Here is a 25,042-nt window from a genome sequence, read left to right as displayed (position 1 = left end):
TTTCTCGCATTCGGCACCGAGGCAGTCATTCCCATCGAGGTCGGCATACCAACACACAGGGTCACCTACTACATGCCCGACCAGAATGTCGAACAGCTCCACCTTAGCATGGACCTGCTAGAAGAACATCGACTCCGCGCAGCACTTCATCTCGCCGCATATCAACAGCGAACGGCTCGGTACTATGACCAGCACGTTCGCGAACGTACTTTTCGCCCTGGCGATTTGGTCCTCCGAAAGGTACTGCTCGACACCAGAGATCGGACCGCTGGTACACTGGGGGCTAATTGGGAGGGACCTTATCAAGTCCTCGACATTGCCCGACTAGGCACATATCGCCTCGCCGAGCTTAATGGCAAGAAGTTACCCCATCCATGGAACGCCGAGCACCTCAGGAAATACTATCCTTAGGCAGCAGGAGGTGCCCGCACCAAAGATTACTTGTTTTTGTCCACATGTACCGCCTATTAAATATTCCCCCCCCCCTCCCCCCCACCCGAGCATGTGCACGGTATCGGAAATACCCGAGCTAGTAAAGTACTCGCCTTTTGTAACCAAAGCTTTTGGAACTTAATATAGTTACTGGTTATTCGTAAGATTGCTGTTTGTTTTTACTTTAGCCTTTTATTTATTTTCGTAGTGTCTCAAACGTACTTTTTATAGCCTCTGGTCGGCTCTGCTTACACCAATTACGCACATGAATGTTTGAACAAAAATAAACAAAAGCAAACTACAAACTCCAACAACAAACAAACAACAAACAACAAACAAATCGAATTAAACTGTTAAAACTACAAAAGTACACGTTCACATTCACCGAGCCGACCAAAGGCTCGATTTAAATTTAAAAGTTCAAAACTATTGCTTGAAGGGGCACCAAAAAGAGTTAGTCATTCCTTGCACTATCAAGGATGGGCGTCACCACCTCTTGACTCGGCTCGCCTGGTAGTATCGGGTCATTCGATGGTTGAGCAGTTCCAGATACGCCGTCCCCAGTCCTACGCTCAGCCTTCTCTATCACCGCCTCGGAGCCAGTCTCTACCGCCACCTCGGTATTACCACCATCGGCTTGGCCCTCGGCCCTCTCAGTTTCTCCTCCTCCAAGAAAACTCCAGTTTAGAGAAGGATACTTCTCTCCAACCTTTTCAATTAGGTCGAAGTATCCTTCGACTCGCTGAGCAGTGAGTTTCTCCTGATACTCAGCTGACCCGAGGTAGTCCTTCACGGCATCATCATAACACGACCGCAGCTCTGATGCAAAGTCTTCAATCTTCCGATCGGCCTCGTCCCGGTCCTTCTGTGCCTTGGCCAGTTCCATGCTGAGGTCACGCTTATCTGCAGCAAGCTTATTCACCGAAGATAGCAGCTTGGCGTTCTTTTTCATTTCCGCTTCTAAACGACCCCGCACGAGCTTTAGTTCCTCCTCTACTTTGGCCTTTTCCACAACAGTCCTGCTCAGCTCAGCAAGGGTCACGGCATGCTCATCCCGTTTGCCTTGGTCAAAATTCCAGTGAGCAGCAACGTTCTGAGCAGCGACAAAGAGCTTGAAGGTGGCCTGCACAACAAAAATATATGTAAAAATAAATACATCACATGGCTGCGTGCAGAATGGGGTCAGAGTATGTTACCTTCAGTTGGTCCTCCAGAGCCGACATGGTCATACCACTGTACCCCATCTCCTCGGTAAACATGCCCTCTACAACCTCTACCTTCAATACCCGCCTCGCTGCCTCGTGGTAGGACTTCAAGGCTAGTTCACCATCCACCCAGGGCTCCAATGGACCAGTCGCAGGGTCCACACTTACCTTCTTCCCTGACTCGAGAGCACTTGCTGGCCCTTTCCCTGTCTCTTGCCTCGGCTCTCCCTCGGCACACCTCTTCACTGAATCCCGATGTGAAGATTCCTCGGCTCGCCTCTTCTGCCCCACTCGGATAGGCGCAGCAACCGTACTCGCCCCTTGGCTCCTAGCCACTGACATGTGTGGAGATCCCCCCACCCGAGGAGGTTGTGATCCCCCAGCCGACCCGCTTGATGTCCCCTTGGCCAGCTTCATCAACATTGCCTGCATACTAGGGTCGTTCCGGTTTGGCCTCATTCCTGAATATACGAGCAAAATTAATATGTTCACTATTACACCATCATTGATTGAGTACGAAGAAGAAGAGAGTCATTTACCTATTGATTCGCTTAGTCCTTCACTTGCTAGAAGAATGTCAGCAGCTCTCTCACTGCTCGGCAATGAAAGCACCTGCTCAACCTGCTCCTGCTCGGTGGCGGACAGATCGGCTCGTTCCAATTCCACTGCATTGGTCGGGTGTTAGATTATGCAAATATATATATATATGTAGAGCACAGGTAGAGACAACGAGAAGCAAGGACACGCAGAGGAACCAAAACGCCCCCCCAAAAAAAAAAAAAAAAAAAACCCTAAGGCAGGGGATCCTACAAACACCAACCAGACCTGGCATCCTGAACCGCCTCTGAACTCTGGGTTGCCTCGGCTCGGCACCTTCTGGAAACTCCCACGCCCCCGAGGCGTAGAACCAATGCGGTTTCCATGTCTTTTGGGATGAGGGATTGCTCTCTATCATTTTCCCCACAGCACTTTGAAGGTAGCAAAAGCCGACCTGATGCGGACTCCTCTTCAATAGGAAGCAGTGCAACATCTGATTTATGGTCGACTCTGACCCATGCACCCGTCGCCACAACGCTTGGACGCTTACCATAGTCCTGTACACGTTGGGGTTCATCTGATGAGGAGCCACACCAAGCCGAGCAATCCACTCCTGTAAGAAAGGAGACAATGGTAGCCGAACCCCTTGCTTAAACATATCGGCACACAACGTCACCCATCCAAGTGGAGGTGCGCTTGGGTTTTCATCCCTGGTCGGTGCTCGGAGCCTCACACTGCTCGGAATGGCATATTCCTCCCTCAACCGTCGTAACTTTTGTCGGGTCATGGTGCTCGGATGCTCATCAGCCGACCACCAATCACCGACCTCTCCCAAACCCCCAGGAATGTCTACTCTACCACTCGAACCACCACTGTACCTACCTCCTCCAGATCGGCTGTACCTGCCTCTTGCTGCTCGGCAGCACCTTCACCACCTTGATCGGCTGTACTTACTTCGCCTCCCTCGCCCTCACCACCCCTTCGATATTCAAAACTCCCACCAAGACCAATGGGCATGTCTTCTCCCATCTGGTCGGCTGCCTCGTACATCTGATCCACCATTTCATCATCCTCCTTGTCACCCCTAAAAGCCGACCCACTGCTCCGTGTCTCTTGCGAATTAGACATGTCTGATCGGCTCGACATCGCTCTACTTAAAACTTCAAACACAACCAAATAGGTGTAGGGGCGGAATCTAAGAATCAAACTGTACCAAAACAAGAAAAACCGACGAACACTAAACCCAGAAAAACCCAACCCAAATACATATTCTGGGAAAGAAAGAAGGATGAGGAAGGAAAGGAAAGAATGAAAGAGGAAATCAGAGCTTACCAGAAATTTCCCCTGCTCCAAACGACGAACAAAACCGTTCCTCCGCTGGAAATCGCTCAGAGCTCTCGCACGGCAACAATGGCAGAGAAATCGGAAAAATGGAACGAAGCTGGCTTCCCCTTCCATTTATATCGAACTACCCGATCATCTCCACCGTCCATCCTAAACAACCTTCGCCAAGATGCGGCCGCGTGGCCACACCACACGAGCCCTCAGGTGAAGCGACGCGACCCTTCGAAAAGACCCACTGACAGGGGCCATTAAATGCTCCACGGCTCAGCCAATCCATTAGCGCCACATCGCTCCCATTCAAAAACACTTTGAAAAAAATCAAAAACTGGCGCCTCCAAGGAGCCTGCTCGGCTATGGATTTGGGGGCTACACTACCCGACCCCCCTAAAAAAAGGTCAGTACACATAGGCTCGGCTCATCTAAAAAAAGACAACTCCCAACCCAAGATCGGCTCCTTGAAAGTAATGAGTTGGGGGGCTACTATTGATGGAGCGTATCATCGCTATGAACCATCACTATGAGCCGAGCCCACTAGAAGACCATGCGGCTTGGTGGAACCATGTCGTCTGAGAGTACCGACCCGACCTCAGTGTTCGGCGGGTGATCTGTATCTTGATGACCGACCCGATCACTATGACTCGAAAGGCATCTGCTACAGAAAGACACCAAAGGAGACAGCTTGGCAAGGGTTAAGATCAAATAAATGCACCGCCCACTATTTAACCAGGTGTCACCTTATCCTCTAAACTACAAGTAAAACAGGTTGATGAAAAGAGAGAGCATTCAATACACTTCCCATCCCTGATCTCCTGCCACTTCATCTTCTGACCCCTGTCAGGAATGTAGGTGAAACAGGTGCAGAACATTAAATATCACTCAATCAAGGAGAATGGTCTAACACATTAAAAAGATCTTTATGACCATCCTCCTCCTATAAATACCCCTCACCAATATCTGGACAAGGTAAGTAACTAATCTGATAGTAAAAGGCTCCATTTCAAGCTATCTTCTAAACCTCAAATTATGTCTGACTTAGCCATCGGAGAGGGATCAAACTGGGATCCCCCCAGTTTGCCCTTATTCTGATCTTATTCTATATATACAGGTTCGCGCCTTGGTCTACACATCATCGAGATCAACACTAGCCCAGGCTATTGAAAGGAGAAAGGGAATCCTTGATACTAACATGAGCTATTTAAACTTATCAAGTAAAAGAACACTTTATTTTATTACCCGAAAGAATTGATATTAAAACTTGCAATCACTTTCAACGTAAAAAGAGAAATATTATTAAAAATAATATTTTTCGGTTACAAGTACTAGAATACTATATTATCATATTTATGGTAAGAATTCGGAGTTCGGAAGAATAGAATGTTAAATAAAACAGTATGTATTGTATATGAATTCAAAAGGGCAAAAGAGTTAATCAATGAAAAAAATAGAGCAAGTCATCCTAGTAGCCAAAAAAACGAACAAGTCATCCACAGTTATGCCGTTGAATCCATTTTGGTCACTCTCTCCATCAGATTACTCATTATAATGGAAACTGCATCCTGAAACTTCTCAAGCTTGGCAGTTGAATCTCCATATACCAAACCAGGTAGCAATTCATACACAATATACCTCCTCATATCATCCCTCTCCTTCTTTGAAATCTTCATCAGCATTTCCACCACATTCACCTTCACTTGCCTCACCTCTTCTTGGTCTACAAACACAGAATATTTCTCAGGATCCTCTGGTAGATGCCATGGATACTGGTAGTAAGCTGTAAACGGATCGAATAGCACCGGTATACAACCTGAAATTAGAGAATCAAATAGGGATTTTCTAGTTGGGCTGTCCCCTGGAGGCTGCAAGCAGAATTCAGACTCCATGAAAAGCTCAATGACTGGCTCTGGCTGGTCACATCCACCTGAACTACAATCAAGAAAATGGCATTGGTTTCCATTGTCTGCTGATGAATTGCATTGTTTGATCAATATGGACCTTATGCTCTCAGCTGCACCAGGCCTTGCTGCCCCAGCAAAGCTCACTAAATTTTTTCGATACGAACTGATGATCTTCCATTGCCATGCCATGATATCATCATCTGAGTGTGGATGGAAGTGTGTTGGATGTGGAATGCCAATGTCATTTGGCTGCCATGGTTGCCTTTCAATCAAAAGCTTTATTGGGTTTTCCATTTGGTCAATCTCCAACAGTCTAGTTCCCCATGAACCATCCTTCCTCCTAAAATCCCATGAAATCTTCCCCAACACTATTACATGATCTTTACCTGAATTCTTTGCCCATGGTTTTTGTTTCTCAAGCCAAGTTATGAGCTCCAAACTCAAAGCATCTTTCACATCATTGGAAACATTCTTAAAATGCCATCTTAGAATATCCAAGCCACCATAAAATGGGACATAAAACAGTTTGGCTTCATTCTCATTGTAAACTCTGCATGGATGCTTCAAAACCCTTTGATGGAATATTGGCTCCAATGAATACTGATGAGTCTGGTACCAGCCATTTCCAAGCTTAGGAATTGGTTCTCCCAAGGCCTCATTTTTGAAGTACTTGCAGAAGTCCATCCATGGAACCATGTCTCTGCATTGACCCACCAAATCCTTATTAAACTTTGATGGCAGATCATACACATATACACCCCTCCCTTCACACCCTGCTTGCTTGTTTTCCGATATCCATGATCTGTGCAGTCGTAGCTGTTCTTCGACTTCCTTCTTTGCATTTGCAATCTCCTCTTCTCTGTCTTTGTTCTCTCCATTCCTCATAAGTACTGGATCAGCCTCATCATGGACAACTTCTACAGTCTCTTTCATCACCATTTCACCATTGACAGTGGATTCAGGACTAATGGAACCATTGTCTTGGTACAAAGTAGGCAATAGCGAAAGAGGGAGGTTTGAACGCTGGTTTGGAGTTTGGAGGTAAATGGAGCTATTATTGATTATAGGAATTGGGATTTCAAAATTGGGTTGGGTTCTACCAGCAGATAGGCAGTAATGATCGTTAAGCTTTCGCGACGACACACAAATGTGAACAATGTTGCCGGATATAATGGTGGTGGAGGAAGACCAGAGGTAGATAAGAAAGAGAAAGAGAAAGAGAAAAGCAGCCGGGATTCGATAGAGAAACTTGAACAGAACAATGACATAGTTGCAGACTTCTTTTGGGGCTGGTTTTTTGGTGAGTTTGGATTTTCTTTTGAACATGGAAATACTGGCCATTGTGGGACAAGTGCTTGCTGTTTGTGCAGTGGTCTGCCTCTGATTTTAAGTTCAAGCAAGGGGAAGGTTTCATCATGTCCTAATTTGAACATGGAAGCACGTATAACAAAGGAAGCATCTGATTTGGGTGCACGTTTGAAGGTGATTCTATACCTTAATACTATTAATATTCTTAGGCTGTGTTTCAACCATATTATATGATGTGATCATTCTATAATGGTGGTTGACATGCGCATTGAGTCTCCTCCACAAGACAAATAAAAAAAATAAAAAAATAGACCAATTATAACTTAAACCGATGATGCTTTGTATTTGACTTGTTTTCCTGATATATATTTGATGTTTTGTATTTGACTTTTTATTAAAAACAAAAATTAAGCTTTGCATTTGACTTGTAAATTGCAATAGTTGCACGAAATGTCTATGCCATGACTATGAGATATCTAGTTGAACAACATGGAAAAAGTAAATTAAAAAAAAAAAACTGTGTTGATGAAGAAGATTTGATTTACAATTTGATCAGTAAATTTGATCGTGTGAAGCAATTCTAGTTTTACTTGCATAATAAAAGAAAAATAAAAGAAAATGCAAGAATTTTCTTTAAAAGTTTATATTACTTAAGCAGGGCTGAAAAGGCCAGATACAACTTGACTTATTCATGTTCCCGCATATCTCACTAGTGGCCCTAGACAGGGAGAAATTATAGAATGATACTGTACTACCACGTCAGTTGGTGATACTTCCATTCAAAATATGCCATGTGTCATATTTTTAAAACAAATTATAATTTTTTTTACAGCTGGATTTATTACTTTCCTTTTAACTTTCGAATAAGATTTTTTTATTTTAAAAAAGAAAGAACCCAAAGAAGCTGCCGGAAACCACCACCCACCACAACCCAATCCCCATCCTCGCACTTCCACCCAACCCAATAGTCCATGGATTAAGAAAGCTAGCTCATTTAGGGACTCGACAGGTTTCTGTAGTGTGCTGGTTATTTCTTTTTGGGTTTGTTGATAATCATTTGTACAGAAACCACAAAGGGAATAATCAGTTTTTGTTATTTCCAGTGATTTCTTTATGTGGTTCTTGTTTTAGATTAACCAGGTGGCCAACCAAAACCCTTGGGCAATTGGGTTGGGTGGTTGGTATTGTAAGGTAAGAAGATTTGGGTTGTCGTGGGACTTGGTTTCCGGCGTCTTTGGTTTTTTTGTTTTTTAAATATTATTCTAGAGGCCAAAAGTCCAGCTGTAAAAAAAAATCACTATAATTTTTTTTAAATGACACATGGCATATTTTGAATGGAAGTACTACTAGCTGATGTGGTGATACAGTACCATTCTATAATTTCTCCTAGACAGGGCCGTCCCTGAGATTTTGAGGGCCCTGTGCGAAACTTAAATTGGGACCTCACATAATCTAATACGAAAATTCTATAAAAATTTGCCATAACTTAATGTCATAAACAATTTTTTAATAACTAAAAGTCACCATCAATAAATATGTAATGACAATCAGAAAATCAAATTCATAAAAATTTAAACGTTTCCATTTGATAAAGTTAAATGTTTGATAAAAAAATAAGCTCATTGTGCCCCTATAAGGTCCCTTGCTACCTTCAATAAGCAATTGTGTTTAATAGGAAAAAAAAAATTGGCAATCACAAATTAAAGAGTAGTTGCACACAAATGTCATTAACAAATTAGATTATATTGCATTAAACACAAAAGCAACAACAAAAACATACCTAACTATCCAAAAATCATTCACATTGTATTTGATGTCTTTATTTGAAGAATTAAAACTATTACGAGAGCTTTTTCCTCAAAAGAAAAAAAAAAACACAGCCAGTACAATACTAATGTCTGAAAATTGATCTTCTTGAATTTTTAGAAGAGAAATCATCAATCAAATTTTTCTAGAAGTTCACTTTCAATTGAAATCAAAGCTAGTCCGTTTAATCTTTCTTGTGACATAGTTAATTGCAAGTATGATTTTAACAATTTTAATTTTGAAAAACTTCTTCCTGAAATTGAAAGGATAACAAAAATTGTCAAATGATTGAAAAAAGAACCAAAGAGAGATTGATGAATGATGATGATTACTTACCAGAAATAATATTAAAACATTATTTTAATAATTATGTAAAGTTTGAATGCAAAAATAATATAAAAATAGGCAAATAGATAGACCTGAATGAGAATCGAACTCTAACATTTCGGTTAAACAGACATGCGCTCCAGCCAACTCCCCCAAAGCCGTTCTTGTGCAAATATCTAACACGCAATACTATATATACAATTCCTATAATATAATATATATAATATAAAGAAATTTTTTTTCGGGGGCCCTTAAGAATCGGGGGCCCTGTGCGGTGGCGCCACTTGCACCACCCCAGGGCCGCCCCTGGCCCTAGACCGGAAGCAAGAAACAGCAAGCAGAACAACAACAATGTCAACAAAGATCTTTTTTTTTTTTTTTGGTCGAAATGTCAACAAAGATCAAGTTCATGGTTCGGCACTTCTTAAAGTCAGTAAATAATGATCCCAGCAGCAATAAACATTGAGCCTTAATTTACAACATACTGTCAGTTCTAGAAGGCAGCCTGCGGAAGAAGTTGATGGGTGCGGATGGTAGTCTATGGCGAAATCTTGGATGCCTCATCATAAAGAAGCCTATCAATGCTGCCACTACCTGGAATGGTGTCACATACATCACCAAGGCAGCTATGAGGCACAATGTCACGAAAAGGGCTGAAGCACGCGGATCACGCCAGCTCAACAGTGCCTGAAACCGCTCCCCTTGGGTAGCTATATCACCAACTACAGTCTGAATTCTACCAGCTACGCTCCTTAGGCGATCATACCTCATTCTCACCAGCTCCGGATTCCTGCTTGTTGGAAATGTGTCAAATTCCTCATCAAGCTCATCAGGGTGCACTAGCTCGGCTTGTGAGATCTTTGTGTTCATGTGAGGAGGATATCTAGGCCTGTAGCGGAAGTTCCATATCCCTATCAGAAACATGTAAAGAAAAGCTGTGGGCAGAATTAGTTCTGGGAAGCAAACAAGCATAAGGAAGAGAACATGGACAAGCACTGTGGTTATCGGATTCTTCCACATGCATATATCAGTAAACCATTTTCCAACAGCAAATACTCCTGAGAAAACCGTCATAAGCCTGAAGAAATTTGCTTTGCTCCGTCTCATGCTCCAAAGATGTGAGTCCACGTCAGACATGTATTCCACCACTTCCTTCCTAAGTGGTGGCTCAGCTCGGCCTAACCTTGCTGCAACTATGTTCACAGCCTGGTGACGTAACATGTCAAGCTGGATAACATTGAAGGGCCTTACATAGTGCATCTTTGGCAGCAGTGGCTTTGAGTATACGTAAAGCATGTTTACAAAAGACGTGCATGAAAATCGAATTGCCAAATGCAACTCCCCCATCTTCTTAACACCAGCAGGGTGAAGAACCAACAAGGGATATGAGTGAGTATATATACGGCCTGCTTCAAGTGTTGAGATACGAATTCGAACCTTCCCAATCTTCAGGTCTTTACCATGAGAATCCTTGTCCCCAAGCTGGCTGTTGTCAAATACTCCTACAGTAAGAACTGTAGCAGGATCAAAGACTTCCCAAGTGTACTGTTCATTGTATTTTGGACTCAGGTTGTCAACAAGGGTCCTTGTCCTGACCCATTTATGACCATACTTTGCCACACAATATGTATCTGATGTGCCCCTTCCATCACGTGTTTTCATGGGGTGAAGCCCCACCGCATTCAAGATTCCAAGTTCTAAAACCCCAATAGATGGCCTCCATAGCTGCTTTGCTGTGGGGCGTAAATCACTACTATAATGAGTAGACTCATCAAGAACATGATATCCTCCATCAAGACAAACTCGAAGATGAAGGCGGCTTGAGAACTTTTCTTTTTTCAACTGATCTATATCCACAACAACTGGCTTTTCCAGATTAAACCATCGGGAATGGATCATGCGGTCATCAGCACGCCTATCTACAGAGTTAAGCGGTAATATGACCCTCCCAATGATTTCATCTTTTCCAGGGCCAACACGATCCTCAACTGAAATGACAAGATGATCTTCAAAGGGTTCTGAAGCAACAAACAAAAGGTCTTCATTCCAAAGGGGGTTTAGATTCCGAGCCTGGAGTGTCTTTGTTTTCAAAACCTGGTTTCCAAGCTGTACTTTGACATATGCATCTGGGAAACGATTCTTCTCCACTGCAAAAAGGTCTTGTGCCTCAATAACATTGACACGCACATACCACAACCTTGGTGCATGGTAGACCTTCGAACGTATTGCTGTGGAGGCAGCTGGTGTGCTATCAGCAGGAGTAGCTGCATCAGAATGCCAGGCATCAGAAAAGGCTTCGTCTGCTTGGGTGCCAATCCAGACTGCCAGCATAAGTTCACTCTTAATCTTCTCTCCTTTCTTGTCCTCAAGCCGGTACCACTCTGGAGCCAGAGGACTATCTGGCGGAACTCTAAGTGGCACCTCATTGATGTCAAATCTTACTAGCCCAACAAAGTCATCTTTAATTAGATCCTTGTCCTTAATCACAACTTCTAACACAGATGCCTGCATTCGATCCTTTGAGAACGCAAAAACCTGATTCCATACTGGATTTTGTTGCTTCTCAAAGTGCTTTGTAATCCCTCTGTAGTTTCCAATTCTTACCTCAACAAATGGATCAAGACTCCCTGTAACATCCATGGCAGGAAGCTCACGAGCCTTAACAACCCTTACGTAGAGAAAATACATGCGTTCTACTAGATCATAGGTGCTCGCAGTCTTGTCTCCGTGAATAACACGGCCACCAACAACTCTTCCGCCTCCAAGGTAAGGGCTTGTCTCTTTTAATGCAAAATCAACAGGCTGTGATGATGAAGCAGAGTGCATGCGAACGAGCCTTGCAGGCTGTGGTTGTTCAGATTTCATTTGATCAGCTTCATACTTGGGTACATAGTGGGAATCTGGTGCAGCAGAAGCATGAGGCTGATGTTGTTGATCATGACCTGGATGAGGAAGATGATGAAAGGTGTGTCTCGTCTCAACCTTCTCCTTTCGAAAAGAGTTCATGATAGGATTTGAATCTCCTTGAGCCTGTTCATGATCCGAATTTGCGAGAGATTCAACAGCAGGGGTTGGGGTGGAGGACCTAATTGATGGGTCATCAGTAACATAAATCTTTAAGCCAAGCTCTCCTCTTACACGAGAAAATATGCCACGCTTTTCCAAAGGGTAATGCAAGACAACAGCATCAGAATAAGGAACAAATGAATTCCCTGTGAGGCTTATCTTTCCAAGGAAGGACCTGGAGTAGGTAGCTTTGACATTATTGTAGACATAGGCCTCAAGTGTAAGATAGTGGAGGTTGGAAGGATCAGATATGTTGAAGTAGAAGCTCTCATTCCAAACAGGGTTGAGATCCTTTTCTTTAAGAGTGCTACGGAACCTCTGACCGTCAAAGTAAAGCTCCACAAAGGCACTGGAAGAACCTTGCCCATCTTTAGGCAAAAGGTTGTGAGCGCTAACTACGTCTACCCCGAGCTTAAGGTTGTTCATAGTAATTGCAGAAATGGAAAAGAATTACAGGTACCTGCAGAGAAGGGAATAATTAAAATGAGATACTGATGTATATGTGTAATCGAAAGCAGTGAAATGTAACAGAGAGATGAACAACTAAGCTGAAACTTGATAGAGAAAATTTAAGCAAGAGCATACTGACTACTGAGATCACATTAGTCAAGCTGGACATGCATCAAAATGCTTGTCAAAGAAAAGAAACCATTAACTGAATATTTTTAACGCCCACATATTGATTGATCAGCATTCAATATTACCAACTGCAACTAATTATTTTTTTATAAAAGGAAACGAAAGAAAAACCATGGAACAGGATCCACAGAAAAAGCCATGGAACAAGACTGTGAACTGTTAAATTTCTGGAACTAAAATGCTCACCTTGTCCAAGAGCAGAGTCTATGGCAAAAAAATGACACCCTAATATACAGTCTAGAAGATCTTCTTTTAACTTCTTCTGCATATTTTACTGGACTAAATTTTTTTAATTATTAGTGGAAAATATAAATTATAAAGATTCAAGCCAATCTCCAAATTCTTTATTGGCCAAAACATCTGCTAACTTGAAAAATACAAAAAGTGACACTTCAAACTGAACAAACCATTTGGGTTAGATTGGGAAAGCAAACAAGTCAGCAACTTTTTAGCATAAGCATGTGCAAGATTCAAGCCAATCTAAAAATTAAATAAAGTTGAGCACATAAAAAAGCAAACACCCCATGAGATCCTAAAAGGCCGCTTAACACACATGAGCTTTTCACTGAATATTCACCATTTCAAAGGTCACAAAAATACAAAAAGCCATAACTGGGATTTGGGTGCTGCAAGATCTGTTTGGTGTGCAAGAAAATGCAGTAATATATAACATTATAATATAAGTTGGAAAATAAAATACTTGTAAAAGTGAGGTGCATGGTTCCACTATTTTCCTTCCCTAGGGAAAACCCAAAAAATGTCTACACTAGATAAGAAAGAAAACCGAAAAAAAAGAATGACAGAAATTCATCACAAATTTGTCCAAGTCTTCAGCTTCTCATCACAAAAACAAGACAGAAAACTGAAATGCAGGTCAAATCTATGACTTAATTTTTCATGCATACATACAACTTACAAGTAACAAAATTTTAGTCTGTGAAGTTCTCATGGGCAATTAGAGTTTATGAAACTTTGACAAACGAATGAAAAATTCATAACAAAGAAAAAGAGGCAAGCAGAGAGCTGCAGAAGAGCAAAAGGCAGAATTTAACAAAGCTAGTAGCTTGCCAATCTAAAATGCTTACATATAATTACCTCCTTTGAAGCTAAAAGCAGCAGCTTCAGATTTTGGCCATTTCCAAGCTGTGGTGGTAGAGGACTGACAGAACAAGGAAGAGGATGACAATGCAGCTAAAGAATTGGGTTGTTGAGTTTATGGTTTGAGAGACTTGAGACTTGGGAGAGAGAGAGAGAGAGAGAGAGAGAGAGTTAAAAGCAAAGTGGCATTGCTTAACAGTGTTTATGGTGGCGAGATAAGAAGCTATGGTTGCTCCTTGGCTTTCACTTTTTCAGTTTCTCTCTCTTTTCTGAAATCTCACTTCTCCTTTGTCCTTACTATTATCACTCTCTCGGTTTGCTCAGTTTGGTTTTCTCTTTTTTCTAAAGGGAAATCTCATTTTCTTGACATGAGCACATTGGTGTTGCCTAGGAAACGGTTACTTTTCTCATTTGCATAATGCCCATTTATCTTAAACTCAAGCAATTAAACAAGCAATTGCTTATCTCTACTAAATTGAAATTAAAACTCCTCCTTCCATTACTCTCAACATTTATTAACAAATTTTATTTACCATTAACTAATTTACTTGTCTTAACAAAATGAGTCAACTGTAACACCACCCCGACAGTGTAACGATTGCTTAGCTAAAGAGAAAAGCATATGAGCGTCAGTCCAGCAGCTAATTTAGTAAAAGCTCTGACTTCCATGCATTGCATATGCCCTCTCTCTGAGTGGCGTGAAGACTGCGCATACAATTTAATATTCCACAATCACTACCTCACCACCACCACCATGCTCCATCATTTTAAATTACATTTACATTTATTTCACACACTGCTGAGAAAATTAAATAAATTAAATCAAATGAAAAAATTTAAATAAAAATGAATTGTCTCGATCTGTCCACGTGTCAACTGCCCATACTGTCAGTTCTTCGCACATCGAGGCTCATATTCTTGAATCTGGCACGGTGTCGTTTTGAGGACCAGCGTATGTGGGGTCAACTTGGGCTTTTCTCATCCTACCCACCACAAAATAGGCCCGGACCAGCCCATTTTAGCCGGACTTTATTCGAAATACCCGAAACCCAAAATATAAAGAGATATTTAATCATATACCTATTCTTAGGATTAATAATATAAATAAACCCTACACCATTTTATTTCTATAAATAAACCCAAAAAACAATCAAAAAACACCAAAAAAATGACAGCTGACCCTATTGAAATTAATTTTGATTATTAAATTACTTTGATGCCTATTGAGTGTTTTGTGCTTTTTTTTTAATGAGATTTTGGAGTTGGGTTTGTTTTAAGAAATCAATGACAGTTTTGTAATTTAAAAGAAATTAAATGTCTTTTTGTAATATTTTGTATATGATATTTGGATATGTTTTTAAAGTTCATTTCATATTGAATTTTTTTTATAATTTTGAACTTCGTATAATAGTGAATCTCCCAATTATAAATCAAAAAACCAGATAGGCTCTTTTTCTTTTTGGAACGAAGAACCAGATAAGATCAGACACAAAACGTCAGAAGCTACACGGTCACTGATAGCATCACCATATTTACCAGCAAGAGTGAAGAAAAGAAAGGAGAGAGAGAGAGAGAAAACTTCACCCAGAATCAGCACAGAAAGTACAGAATGAAGCTGAAAGTATACGTTGATCGACTGTCACAACCGTCACGTGCAATTTTAATCTTCCTCAAGTAATTTACTTTCTCTCTTCTTTGTCAAAATTCACTGTTTTATTTTTTGTTTTGTAATTATATTGATGAATTTGTCAGTTTTTTCTGTAATTTAAAACTGGGTTGTTGTAAAGTTGTGTCTTTTTCTCATATAATTTGTTGGAATGTCTGTTTTTTGTTTGTTTGTTTGTTTCTATAACAGGGCAAATGGAATAGAGTTCGAGGAGGTGAAAATAGACATAGTCAAACGCCAACACAAATCTCCTGAATTCAAAAGTATGCCTTTTTTATGTAGTTTCTATTGAATTGGGTTTTATAATTGGTGGTTAGTTTTGCCAAAGTTCATTTACTAATAATAAATTGGTTAGAAAACATATTTGGTTAATTGGGTTATGTCATATGTTGGTGGATAGTTGCAAATTCTGAGACTCAGTTGTGTGGAACTGAATTATTCATATTGGATGATAACCATCCACCAACATATGACATAACCCAATTATCCAATATGATGAAAAAGGGATGGGAAGGCTACTTTGTAGTTTCCCATTGCCACTTTGATGAAAAGGGGAAAAACAAGTGAGTTGTAGGAAATACATGACTTGCGAATCAGCACAACTGAATCACTTCAGAAGAACCCTATAAAAAATCACATAAGAAGAGTCGTTAATTAATCGGGTTTAATTAGTGTATATAGATATGTAGTAAAATTTTTATGATGACTGGTGTCCTAGCATAGTAGTAAAGTATCTAGTCATCTACTCTACTGAAACTGAAAAGAAAAGAAATAAAAAACAGAGAAGGCATTTATGTTGGATGAGCCGGATGATATCTGCTCAATGACTGTCGGTTTTTTGTTTTTGCATATGACTTGTAGAAATAAACCCTATGGGACAAGTTCCTGCTATTTCTGATGGGAGATTTAATCTGTTTGAAAGGTAATTTAGTTATATTCTGTGTTTCGATACTCTAATAACTATGATAAGTTTTTTCTATTTAATTAATTAAGTAATTAATTAATTAATTAATTAATTTCTTTTGGCAGTCATGCAATTCTTACCTATCTTGCTTGTGCATTTCCTGGAGTAGCAGATTCTTGGTAAGTCCTGTTGCTTCTTTGCACAGTTAATTCTTTTGACATAAAGGCTTACGGATTGTATTGAATACCCAACTTGAACAAACAATGACATGGGTTTGGTTAGATAGTTTGAACAAACAAGTTGGCCTCATGACTGAACATTAAGATTATCTCTTAATATCCAAAGAAAAGGAATTACAAATGAAAAAATTCAAATTTTTGGTTATACTTACTACTATGTTGAACAGACTTGTAACTATTTCCACAAAAGTAAGCAATGCAAGCTTGGCAATTATGATTTCTTCCGTTACTTGATATGTTAGAAGAACAGATGAAGTTAATGGACTACATGAGAAGGAAAACAGCAACGTCATCAACTAAGACGTGTGTGTCCAAAACTTTGGAGGTCATGATAATAAGGACCTACGTACACATATTATATATTATTTTCCATGTAAATTTGGTTATCATGGTATCTGCTTTAATGCAGCTTCAATTTTAAATTGTTAATATTCTCAAATAGCTGCTCATTTTTTATCTTCAATTTCAAAACTAACTATTTCTTTTCATGCTTTCAGGTATCCTTCTGATCTTTTTGCGAGAGCTAAAATCAACTCAGTGTTGGATTGGCATCACTCTAACTTACGCCGTGGTGCAGGTCTCAATACTTGTCTCCCAAATGATGCTCCAAATGTTTTAGTCTTTGGTTGCATTTGGTCATGCTTTTCGTTTTCCTTGCATTCTTATTTATGATTTCATAAAATACTTTCTAGACAAATTATACCTTGAAGAACCTATGTACAATAAATTCAAAAGAATTTTGTAGGAATGACTAGTGATAAATAACTGGCTGGATTCAGGCCCCAGAAGGGAAAAAATGGCTCAATTCTCTAGTCACTGTCAGTGGAAATCGGTTCTAATTTTTTTAAAGGATCTGCACAATAAGTGGGAAAAATTATTAATAAGAACAATACTCATACCATCTGCCTTTGGTTACTGGTTACTTGTGTAGCAGTAAGTATCTATACCTCATTAAGTTACCCAGATTAGTCTGTTATTTTTCAATTTGCAGGAGCATATGCCTTCTGCCAATTTAAATCTCATTAAACATAATTTGTAGTTATTAAATCCCTTTGTATTATATCACATGCATCCTTCCTGTTGCAGCCATAGATATGGGGTCACACTGCTTCATATTCCATTATTGCAATGGCTATTGAATTTTCATATGCATACATCTGTTTGCCGTCGTGAGCATTATACCATTGACACAATATGATTTCTGGTTGTGATGTCACTCTTATCGCAAGAGACACATTGGAACTGTAAATTACTTCATGTGGTTTTCTCTTCCCTTATTTATTTTTCTTTGATGCTTCTCTTTCAGCGACATATGTTCTTCATACTGTACTAGCACCTGTGCTTGGACTTCAATCAAATCCACAAGCAGCTGCTGAAGCTGAGACACTTTTATCCTCCTCTTTGTCAACAATAGAGTCCATTTGGCTCAAGGGAAATGGAAAATTCTTGCTGGGTGGCTTCCGACCATCCATAGCAGATCTCAGCTTGGTTTGTGAAATCATGCAACTCGAGGTATAGAGATGTGTCATTCAATGTTTAATAATGTTAACTTTTCTATGGGTTATCAGTTTCATTCAAAAAAATTGGAGGGGTGGGGGTCGGAGAGGACTTTCTTCAACTTGTCAAGTAAACAAAACTCTACTCATGAAATAAGTAAAAGATGACATGTCGAGATATGACGCTCTATTTACGACAAAAAAAAAAGAGATATGAAGCTCTATTCTTGGATAGACCAGCAGGTTAAGGTTTGGCAAATTGAGAACTTTTTCTCGATGTCATTTATTTCCCTTTTTTTTTTTTGTTTCTTTTCATGATGGTTTATTTGAAGAGCGGTAAACAGGTCTCTTGGTGGGTTAAGTATTTGTGGAGTGGTAATAGTGCGTCTTGATGTATTCTAAGTGTGCTAACTATACTGTTGTCTATTTCAGTTTTTACCTTGGTACTTGATGTTTTCTGACATCACAGGAAGAATGTGATTTAACTTAGCTAAACTGGTTATCCAAAATAAGATAATCAGTGCCATACCAACTTCATAAATTTCATGGGGAAACATTCAACTTTACAAGTTTGAAAAAACTCCACTCCATTTTTTCATCTTGTGATTGTATGTTAGATCAGCCAGAAACTATATGTTTCCCTGGATGAGCCCCTCTATAATTTTCTTCTGGAGTTTTACATTGCTTGTGGTATGCGATCTCTTGCTCCAGTCTTTTGTTGTAATAAAAGATTGTAAATTAGAAAATAAAAACCTTTATTTGTAAAAGACAACATGTAATCTCATAATATAACTTATTGTGTTTAGCTTTTGGAGGAGAAGGATCGCAGTCGTATACTTGATCCACACACGAAAGTTCTACAGTGGATTGAAAATACTAAAAATGCAACAAGACCTCACTTCTACGAAGTACATGATATCCTCTACAGAGCCAAAACAAGATTCCAGGAGCAGCGGTTGAAGAGGGCAAGCAACAAGACTGATTCCAGCGATAGGTTGGCTTTGCCTTCAAAGATGTGATGTGAGAATCCATATATGTGATTTTAAAAAAATGCTGTGAGAATAATTGACTTTTCATGTGGAACATTGAGCTTGGCTGCAACTGGAAATGTCAATTTATATTTGACATTTTCAATGTTTTACTTCACTATCAAGTTAATACATGGGACATATTACTTTCTTATATTTCTACTTTAGCAGATGTTGAGCTGCACCACTCTCTTCCTCTTCCCCTCTCTTGCTAGCATGTAGCAAAAGTAGCATCTTCCTCACTATAGGGTATGTTATTTATGAGTTGATGTTAATGCAGTAACAGTTGATCAAAGATTAAGGCCTGCATTCATGAATCTTTCTCTGCAAGAAAAATTCCATTCATCTTCAGATCAACATAATATACATGGGAAGTAAACCATCGTCACTCTATGCACACCTTTTCTTCATCAATAAACTTGCTTTTCCAACTTTCTAGACAAACCCAACTCTATGAATATGCACAACTGATTCGAAACCACTATTGTCGTTCGATCCGTACTTCTTGTATCTCAAGGACATCCAACTTCTTGGGTCTCTTGTAGTTCTTCAACAACAGAGAGCAGCAAACAACACTAACAGAGGAGGCTGCCATTGCAGCTCCTGCAATCCATGGTGGTAATCTAAACCTGGTGGATGGAAACAGGGCGCCTGCCGCTATTGGGATTCCGAGCACATTATAACCCAATGCCCATATGTAGTTCAACCGAATACGAGAAAAGGTTTTCCGGGAAAGGTCAATGGCTGTTATCACATCTTCTAAGTTGCTCTTCATAAGCACAATGTCAGCTGCCTCAATAGCAATATCTGTGCCAGCACCAATTGCCATTCCTACATCTGCTGCCACAAGTGCCGGTGAGTCGTTGATCCCATCTCCTACCATTGCCACAATGTAGCCTGAAGCCTTTGAATAAAAAAGATGAAGCTTACTGTATTAGAATAATTAAGAATTTTTTTTCACAAGAAAAGCAAGTTTTGAAAGTTTAGTTCAAACAGATATAATTATAAGAGCTAGTTCAAACAATGATATAATTATAAGATCTGCTGCATTTAGTTTTAAAACTAAATGCAGTAGTATAATCAAAGACTGAAAATACACGACATACCTGCAAATCCTTCACTTTCTGAGCTTTTTGTTCAGGTCTGGCTTCTGCAATCACAGTTTCAATTTCAGTTTCCTTGGCAATGGAATTCGCTGTACCCCAATTGTCACCTGTAACCATGATACTTCTAACTCCCATAGACTTAAGTATGGAAACCACTTCCCGAGCACCGGGTTTCAGTGGATCAGATATGGCTACAATTCCTGCCATTTGACTGTCTATAGCTATAAGAATCCCAGTTTGAGCCAAAGCTTCAGCTTCTGCAAGTGTTTCTTCAGCCTCCACTGCTATGGAAATGTTAGAATCCAACATTAAACTCTTGTTCCCTATGAGTATTTCCTTCTCCCGAACAACTGCCTTTACTCCTTGGCCAGTAATGGATGTAAAGTTTCGTGCTTCAGGCCAGGATGGATTCTCTTCACCTTCTCTGAATTTCTTGGCATACTCAACAATAGCTTTGGCTAGTGGGTGCTCACTGTTCACCTTATATATTTACACACAATTAACTATGAATGAACATAAAATCTTAAAGCAACTTTAAATAGCATAGGCTTTTCTTCTGTTCAGAACTTAAGGTCTTCTTAAACATTAAAAAGTGATGGTGAAATGTCTACCTCAGTTGCAGCAATAAGTTCATAGAATTCATGAGGTAGCATATTGTTTAAGAGTTTTGTGTTAACAACCACTGGCTTCCCAACTGTGAGAGTCCCTGTCTTGTCAAAGACTATGCAGTTCACCTATAATATTCATATTACAGATCCATGAGAACCTAAAGCTAGGAGGCTAATGTGCAGTCTTGAAAGATAAATGAATTAGATTTATGACTTACTGGCTGCATTCTCTAATTTAATGACTAACTAACTAGAATTGAAAAAATATTTGCATTTTCTGCATAGTAGAGAAGTGCTAGATGAATATCCCTTGCCAACCTTATGCGCACTCTCTAATGCTTGCCCCCCTTTGATCAGTATACCTTGAGATGCACCAACTCCGGTACCAACCATAACGGCAGTAGGAGTTGCTAGGCCTAAAGCACAAGGGCAAGCTATGACCATGACCGAGATCCCAAACTGAAGCGCAAGCTCAAAACTATCGATTGAAGATGGGATCCAAGAATGAGGGTAGCTGTGGAACTTCCCTGCCAAAAACCAGGCAAGCCAAGTCGAGAATGAAAGTATGATAACCTGCAAAACTTAAGCCATTTGTTAACAAAGGCATGCACAAATATAATACAAATTAAAACACTTTTAAAAATTATTTGAGAAGTTTGATATGACTGACACTCATGTCAAATTGGTTACCATTGGCACAAAGTATTTGGAAATGCGATCAGCAAACTTCTGTACAGGAGCTTTGGCCATCTGTGCAGACTCAACAAGTCGAACAATCTGCGAAAGAGCACTCTCTGATCCAACCCTTGTTGCCTTAACATGTAACACTCCATTCTCATTAACAGTGCCTCCAATGACTGCATCACCCTTCTTTTTCCCCACAGGCCGTGCTTCTCCTGTTATCATGCTTTCATTCACATGACTCTGCCCCCATATAACAGAACCATCACAAGCAACTTTGGCACCAGGAATGATTTTAATCACATCATTCTTTTGTATCAACCTACTATCAATTTCTTGTTCGTTTACCACATTTCCTTCCTCATCCAAAGTCAGCAATGTTGCTGTCTCAGGTGCCAAGTCCATAAGCTTGGCAATGGCCTCAGATGTCTTTCCTTTAGCCAAAACCTCTAGATACTTACCTAGCAAGATAAATGTAATAAGCATTGAGCTAGTCTCAAAGAAATCTGTACCCTTGAAATCTTTAGAGATTGCAGCTCTTAAAACTATGTACACTGAATAGAAGTAGGCTGCATTGGTTCCCAAGGCGATCAAAACATCCATATTAGCAGAACCATGGCGCAATGCTTTGTAGGATCCAATGTAGAACCTCCTGCCTATGATGAACTGCACTGGAGTGGACAGCTCCCACCTCAGAATCTGACCAACATTCAACTTATTCACAATTTTAACATCAAGCACCTTCTTAACTCCAGGGACATACATCAATACCATGGAGGTTAAAAACACAGGAATTGTAAAAAACAAGCTCCACAAAAAGAATTTATAATACTGCTTGATTTCTTCCTTTCTGAGAGTGTCTCTTCCTCCTTCAGGGTATATCATTGCTTTAAAATGCGCCGAGCCTGATGACTCGATGACTTCAATGAAAGTTCTTGGTCCTACAATATCTGCTTTATAAGAAATTGAAATTTTGTTGAGTTCAGGGAATGTCTCTAAGTTTTGAACTCCAGGAAGTGCTTCAAGGGATTTTGCTATTGCTCTAATGCTCTGCTCAGTCTTTATGCCATCAACTTTGAGCTCAATCTTGCTTATGTCTTCCCCTAGACTAATAAGTGTGGCTTCAAAACCGGTGTTTTCTACTGTTTCCAATAGCTGATTGTAGCTTATAATCTTTGGATCATAATGAACTTGTGCTTCTTCAGTTGCTAAGGCAACTTGAGCTCTTTGTACACCATGAATTGCTTGCAGAGCTGATTCAACAGTGGAGGAGCAAGAGGTGCAAGTCATTCCACTTATGCTTATTCTGCATACTTGTCTGGATTTGTCAATTGTCTCTTCTTTGATCAATTTGGCTTCAAATCCAACATCTTCAATAGTCTCACATATTTTCTCCTCCTATATGAATTGTAGTAACTTTTTTTTATCATTATATGAATGTTGGTGAATGTGTGATCATCTGCACCAAATTTATTGAGTAGTAAACTGCAAGTTTTAAAGTCCTTATTGCAGCTGAGAGAAAACCAAGAACCTAACAAAAAATAATATATGTACCTACGTCTTACCTCTATCACATAATGTTTAATTCGGATATGCTATTAGTTTTAGGTTTAAACTAAACCTATTTTAATTATTACGTTACATTTCGAGGGTTAAAATGAAGGAAACCAGACCATGCACACTCCTAATTTAAAGAAAATTACCTTTACAAACTAAAATGGGTTTAGGATGCCCTAATGCGAAGATTGTTTATTATTAGTTGTACGTAACACATCAACATCAACCGTCTATTTTTCTATGCACATGACATATATTAATTATAACCTCTAGATTAGACTTTAGAATACAACTGATAATCTAAACTATAATGGGAGGAGGTTTCCCACGCATACACACTACCAAGGTAGTACGGGAGTTCGAATTTGGAGATCATTGGTCTACAAGTCAAGGCCTTTTTTAATTGGGCTAGACTTATATATTAACAAATAAACTTTGTTGATCATAATTAACTTATAGTACATGATGTTCTAAAAAAATGAAAAACGTCAAATTAGATTTTTATGCTATATTATCAACAAATAAGACTTTTATAATTAGAGTTCATGTCCAACAAAATTCTATATAGGTAACAATAAAATAAGAAAAGCTATTGGTTAAAATTTTCAAGTAATCCAAAAATTGTCCTCTCTGAAGGAAAAACAAATGCAAAACACAACTATTTCAATTTAAAGGGACAAATACATAAACCAATAGTCTATTAAAATGCAAATAATTGAAAAAATAATAAGAATCCATTTTGGAATATTCAACAAGATTTATCTATAAATAATGATAAAATAAAAAATAAAAAAATTCTATTGACCGAGAGGTTAGTCCTTCCTGATATATATAAAGCCAGGTTAATTATTTATGAAATTATTCATTGCTTTCAAATCAAGATAATTCTGGTCAAAAAAAAGGAATAAAGGGAAAAGTAAATAAAAGTAGTTTTGATGGTGGAAATCCCCCTCGCCTCCATGGCACCCAGATCAAATCCCAGAGGGGTTTCTTTCCTCCAATGTAAGCAAAAATACATGATTGATTTTGGAACGAAGGGTCACAACTTGCTCTGGGCAGGCTGGGGGTTTTTGCTGGTTGCCATGCCAAGGTGTAATGTTTAAGTATTATTTTTGTTCTATTTAAATTAAGAGGATTTTAAAGTTTCTCACCACATTAATTGTTCACTGCTTGATGTGAACTCCAATAGTATCCAATAATAATAATAATGTACCAAAACTTAGTCTTTGGCGAAATAGTTTGGGTCCATTATTGTTTCAATAGTATCCAATAATTTCTCGTCTTTGAAGATTACTTATCCAATAATTTGGCTTTATGTTGATTAAAACGTAGCAACTGGCCTTTCAGTTGATTAAAAAGAGCAGGAAAGAAAATCAAACGAAAACTTCACACGTACTTTTCGAGAAGTAAAACAAATATTTATGTTGTTTAAGTTAAGATCAACTTAATCAATCGTTCACACTCGGACATGCTGACAAGAGAACATTTTTGCCTAAGGAAAAGAAAGAACAATTGAAAAGGAATTTCCAAGACAACAACTTACAGTTACGAAGCTTGGATAGTAGAGAACATGGGCTGTATTGTTTAGCACATCCACGGCAGCCTCTCGTATGCCAGGAAGCCGCTTGACGGCCTTCTCAATCGATCCGGCGCAGGCGGAACATGTCATGCCAACCACAGAGAACAAGGCCTTCACCTCAGACCCCTTCAAATTCTTTGCTGCCTCCGGAGACGTGCCCTTCGGGTACTTGGGCATCGAAGGATAGTGTGGCTGAGGTGACATGTCACCCCAACGGTCATTGCAAAAGCAACCAATTGCAGCAAACTTGCCTGCAGCCATGAATTTGAAGCCCTTTAAGACTTTTAGTTGTGTTTGATTATTATGCTTTTCTTTTCTGGGAAGTTGTTGAGGTATTTAAAGTGGGGAAGGGGGGAGGAGGGGACATGGATTGTGCACTCTGGTAAAGTAGGATTTAGAATTTTAAATTCTTTTGGTTAGTGGAATTAATATGTGAGATTTGCGTATATGGAGAAGAAAAGTGACAAAAATTAGGTTTAGTGGGCAATGGGGTCCTGCCAATGATTTGGGTTTAGAGTCTT

The 25,042-nt window shown here is 39.5% G+C and overlaps 4 protein-coding genes across 5 annotated transcripts; 1 reads left to right on the top strand and 3 right to left on the bottom strand.

Annotated features, from left to right (window-relative positions):
• Positions 1-5,008: 5,008 nt before the first annotated feature.
• Positions 5,009-6,754, bottom strand: LOC110758009 (xyloglucan-specific galacturonosyltransferase 1). The gene has a single exon (XM_021959782.2). It carries the CDS (start codon positions 6,752-6,754, stop codon positions 5,009-5,011), a length of 1,746 nt encoding a protein of 581 aa, XP_021815474.2.
• Positions 6,755-9,177: 2,423 nt separating this feature from the next.
• LOC110758013 (C2 calcium/lipid-binding plant phosphoribosyltransferase family protein) lies at positions 9,178-13,945 on the bottom strand. 2 transcript variants are annotated; one of them, XM_088252865.1, is made up of 2 exons: positions 13,645-13,945; positions 9,178-12,380 (listed from the first exon to the last, which is right to left on the bottom strand). In XM_088252865.1, the coding sequence occupies exon 2, from the start codon at positions 12,344-12,346 to the stop codon at positions 9,329-9,331; it is 3,018 nt and encodes a 1,005-aa protein (XP_088108991.1). In that variant the 5' UTR covers positions 12,347-12,380; positions 13,645-13,945; the 3' UTR covers positions 9,178-9,328. The 2 variants fall into 2 exon arrangements, with proteins under 2 accessions (XP_088108991.1, XP_088108990.1); XM_088252864.1 differs by having other exon boundaries at positions 13,655-13,945.
• Positions 13,946-15,089: 1,144 nt separating this feature from the next.
• On the top strand, positions 15,090-19,144 carry GSTT1 (glutathione S-transferase THETA 1). Its single transcript, XM_021959801.2, has 7 exons — positions 15,090-15,331; positions 15,513-15,586; positions 16,185-16,245; positions 16,353-16,406; positions 16,964-17,043; positions 17,773-17,978; positions 18,769-19,144. Exons 1-7 carry the CDS (start codon positions 15,267-15,269, stop codon positions 18,979-18,981), a joined length of 753 nt encoding a protein of 250 aa, XP_021815493.2. The 5' UTR covers positions 15,090-15,266; the 3' UTR covers positions 18,982-19,144.
• Positions 19,145-19,299: 155 nt separating this feature from the next.
• Positions 19,300-25,042, bottom strand: LOC110758020 (putative copper-transporting ATPase HMA5). Its single transcript, XM_021959799.2, has 6 exons — positions 24,486-25,042; positions 21,395-22,783; positions 21,023-21,277; positions 20,708-20,830; positions 20,097-20,576; positions 19,300-19,894 (listed from the first exon to the last, which is right to left on the bottom strand). The coding sequence occupies exons 1-6, from the start codon at positions 24,780-24,782 to the stop codon at positions 19,472-19,474; spliced, it is 2,967 nt and encodes a 988-aa protein (XP_021815491.2). The 5' UTR covers positions 24,783-25,042; the 3' UTR covers positions 19,300-19,471.

The sequence above is a fragment of the Prunus avium genome, chromosome 5, assembly GCF_965620075.1.
Source record: "Prunus avium chromosome 5, drPruAviu1.hap1.1, whole genome shotgun sequence".
NCBI lineage: Eukaryota > Viridiplantae > Streptophyta > Magnoliopsida > Rosales > Rosaceae > Prunus > Prunus avium.
The sequence above is the reverse complement of the archived record's forward strand: the minus strand, read 5'-3'. Positions and strand labels throughout refer to the sequence as shown.

Coding starts and splice junctions, on each gene's coding strand:
- LOC110758020 (XM_021959799.2), bottom strand. CDS start 24,782: ATGGCTGCAGGCAAGTTTGCTGCAATTGGTTGCTTTTGCAATGACCGT. Junction 21,278..21,394: donor CCAAATACTTTGTGCCAATG/GTAACCAATTTG, acceptor TAAGTTTTGCAG/GTTATCATACTTTCATTCTC. Junction 20,831..21,022: donor CATTAGAGAGTGCGCATAAG/GTTGGCAAGGGA, acceptor TGAATATTATAG/GTGAACTGCATAGTCTTTGA.
- GSTT1 (XM_021959801.2), top strand. CDS start 15,267: ATGAAGCTGAAAGTATACGTTGATCGACTGTCACAACCGTCACGTGCA. Junction 15,587..16,184: donor CAAATCTCCTGAATTCAAAA/GTATGCCTTTTT, acceptor TATGACTTGTAG/AAATAAACCCTATGGGACAA. Junction 16,407..16,963: donor CCTGGAGTAGCAGATTCTTG/GTAAGTCCTGTT, acceptor TCATGCTTTCAG/GTATCCTTCTGATCTTTTTG.
- LOC110758013 (XM_088252865.1), bottom strand. CDS start 12,346: ATGAACAACCTTAAGCTCGGGGTAGACGTAGTTAGCGCTCACAACCTT.
- LOC110758009 (XM_021959782.2), bottom strand. CDS start 6,754: ATGGCCAGTATTTCCATGTTCAAAAGAAAATCCAAACTCACCAAAAAA.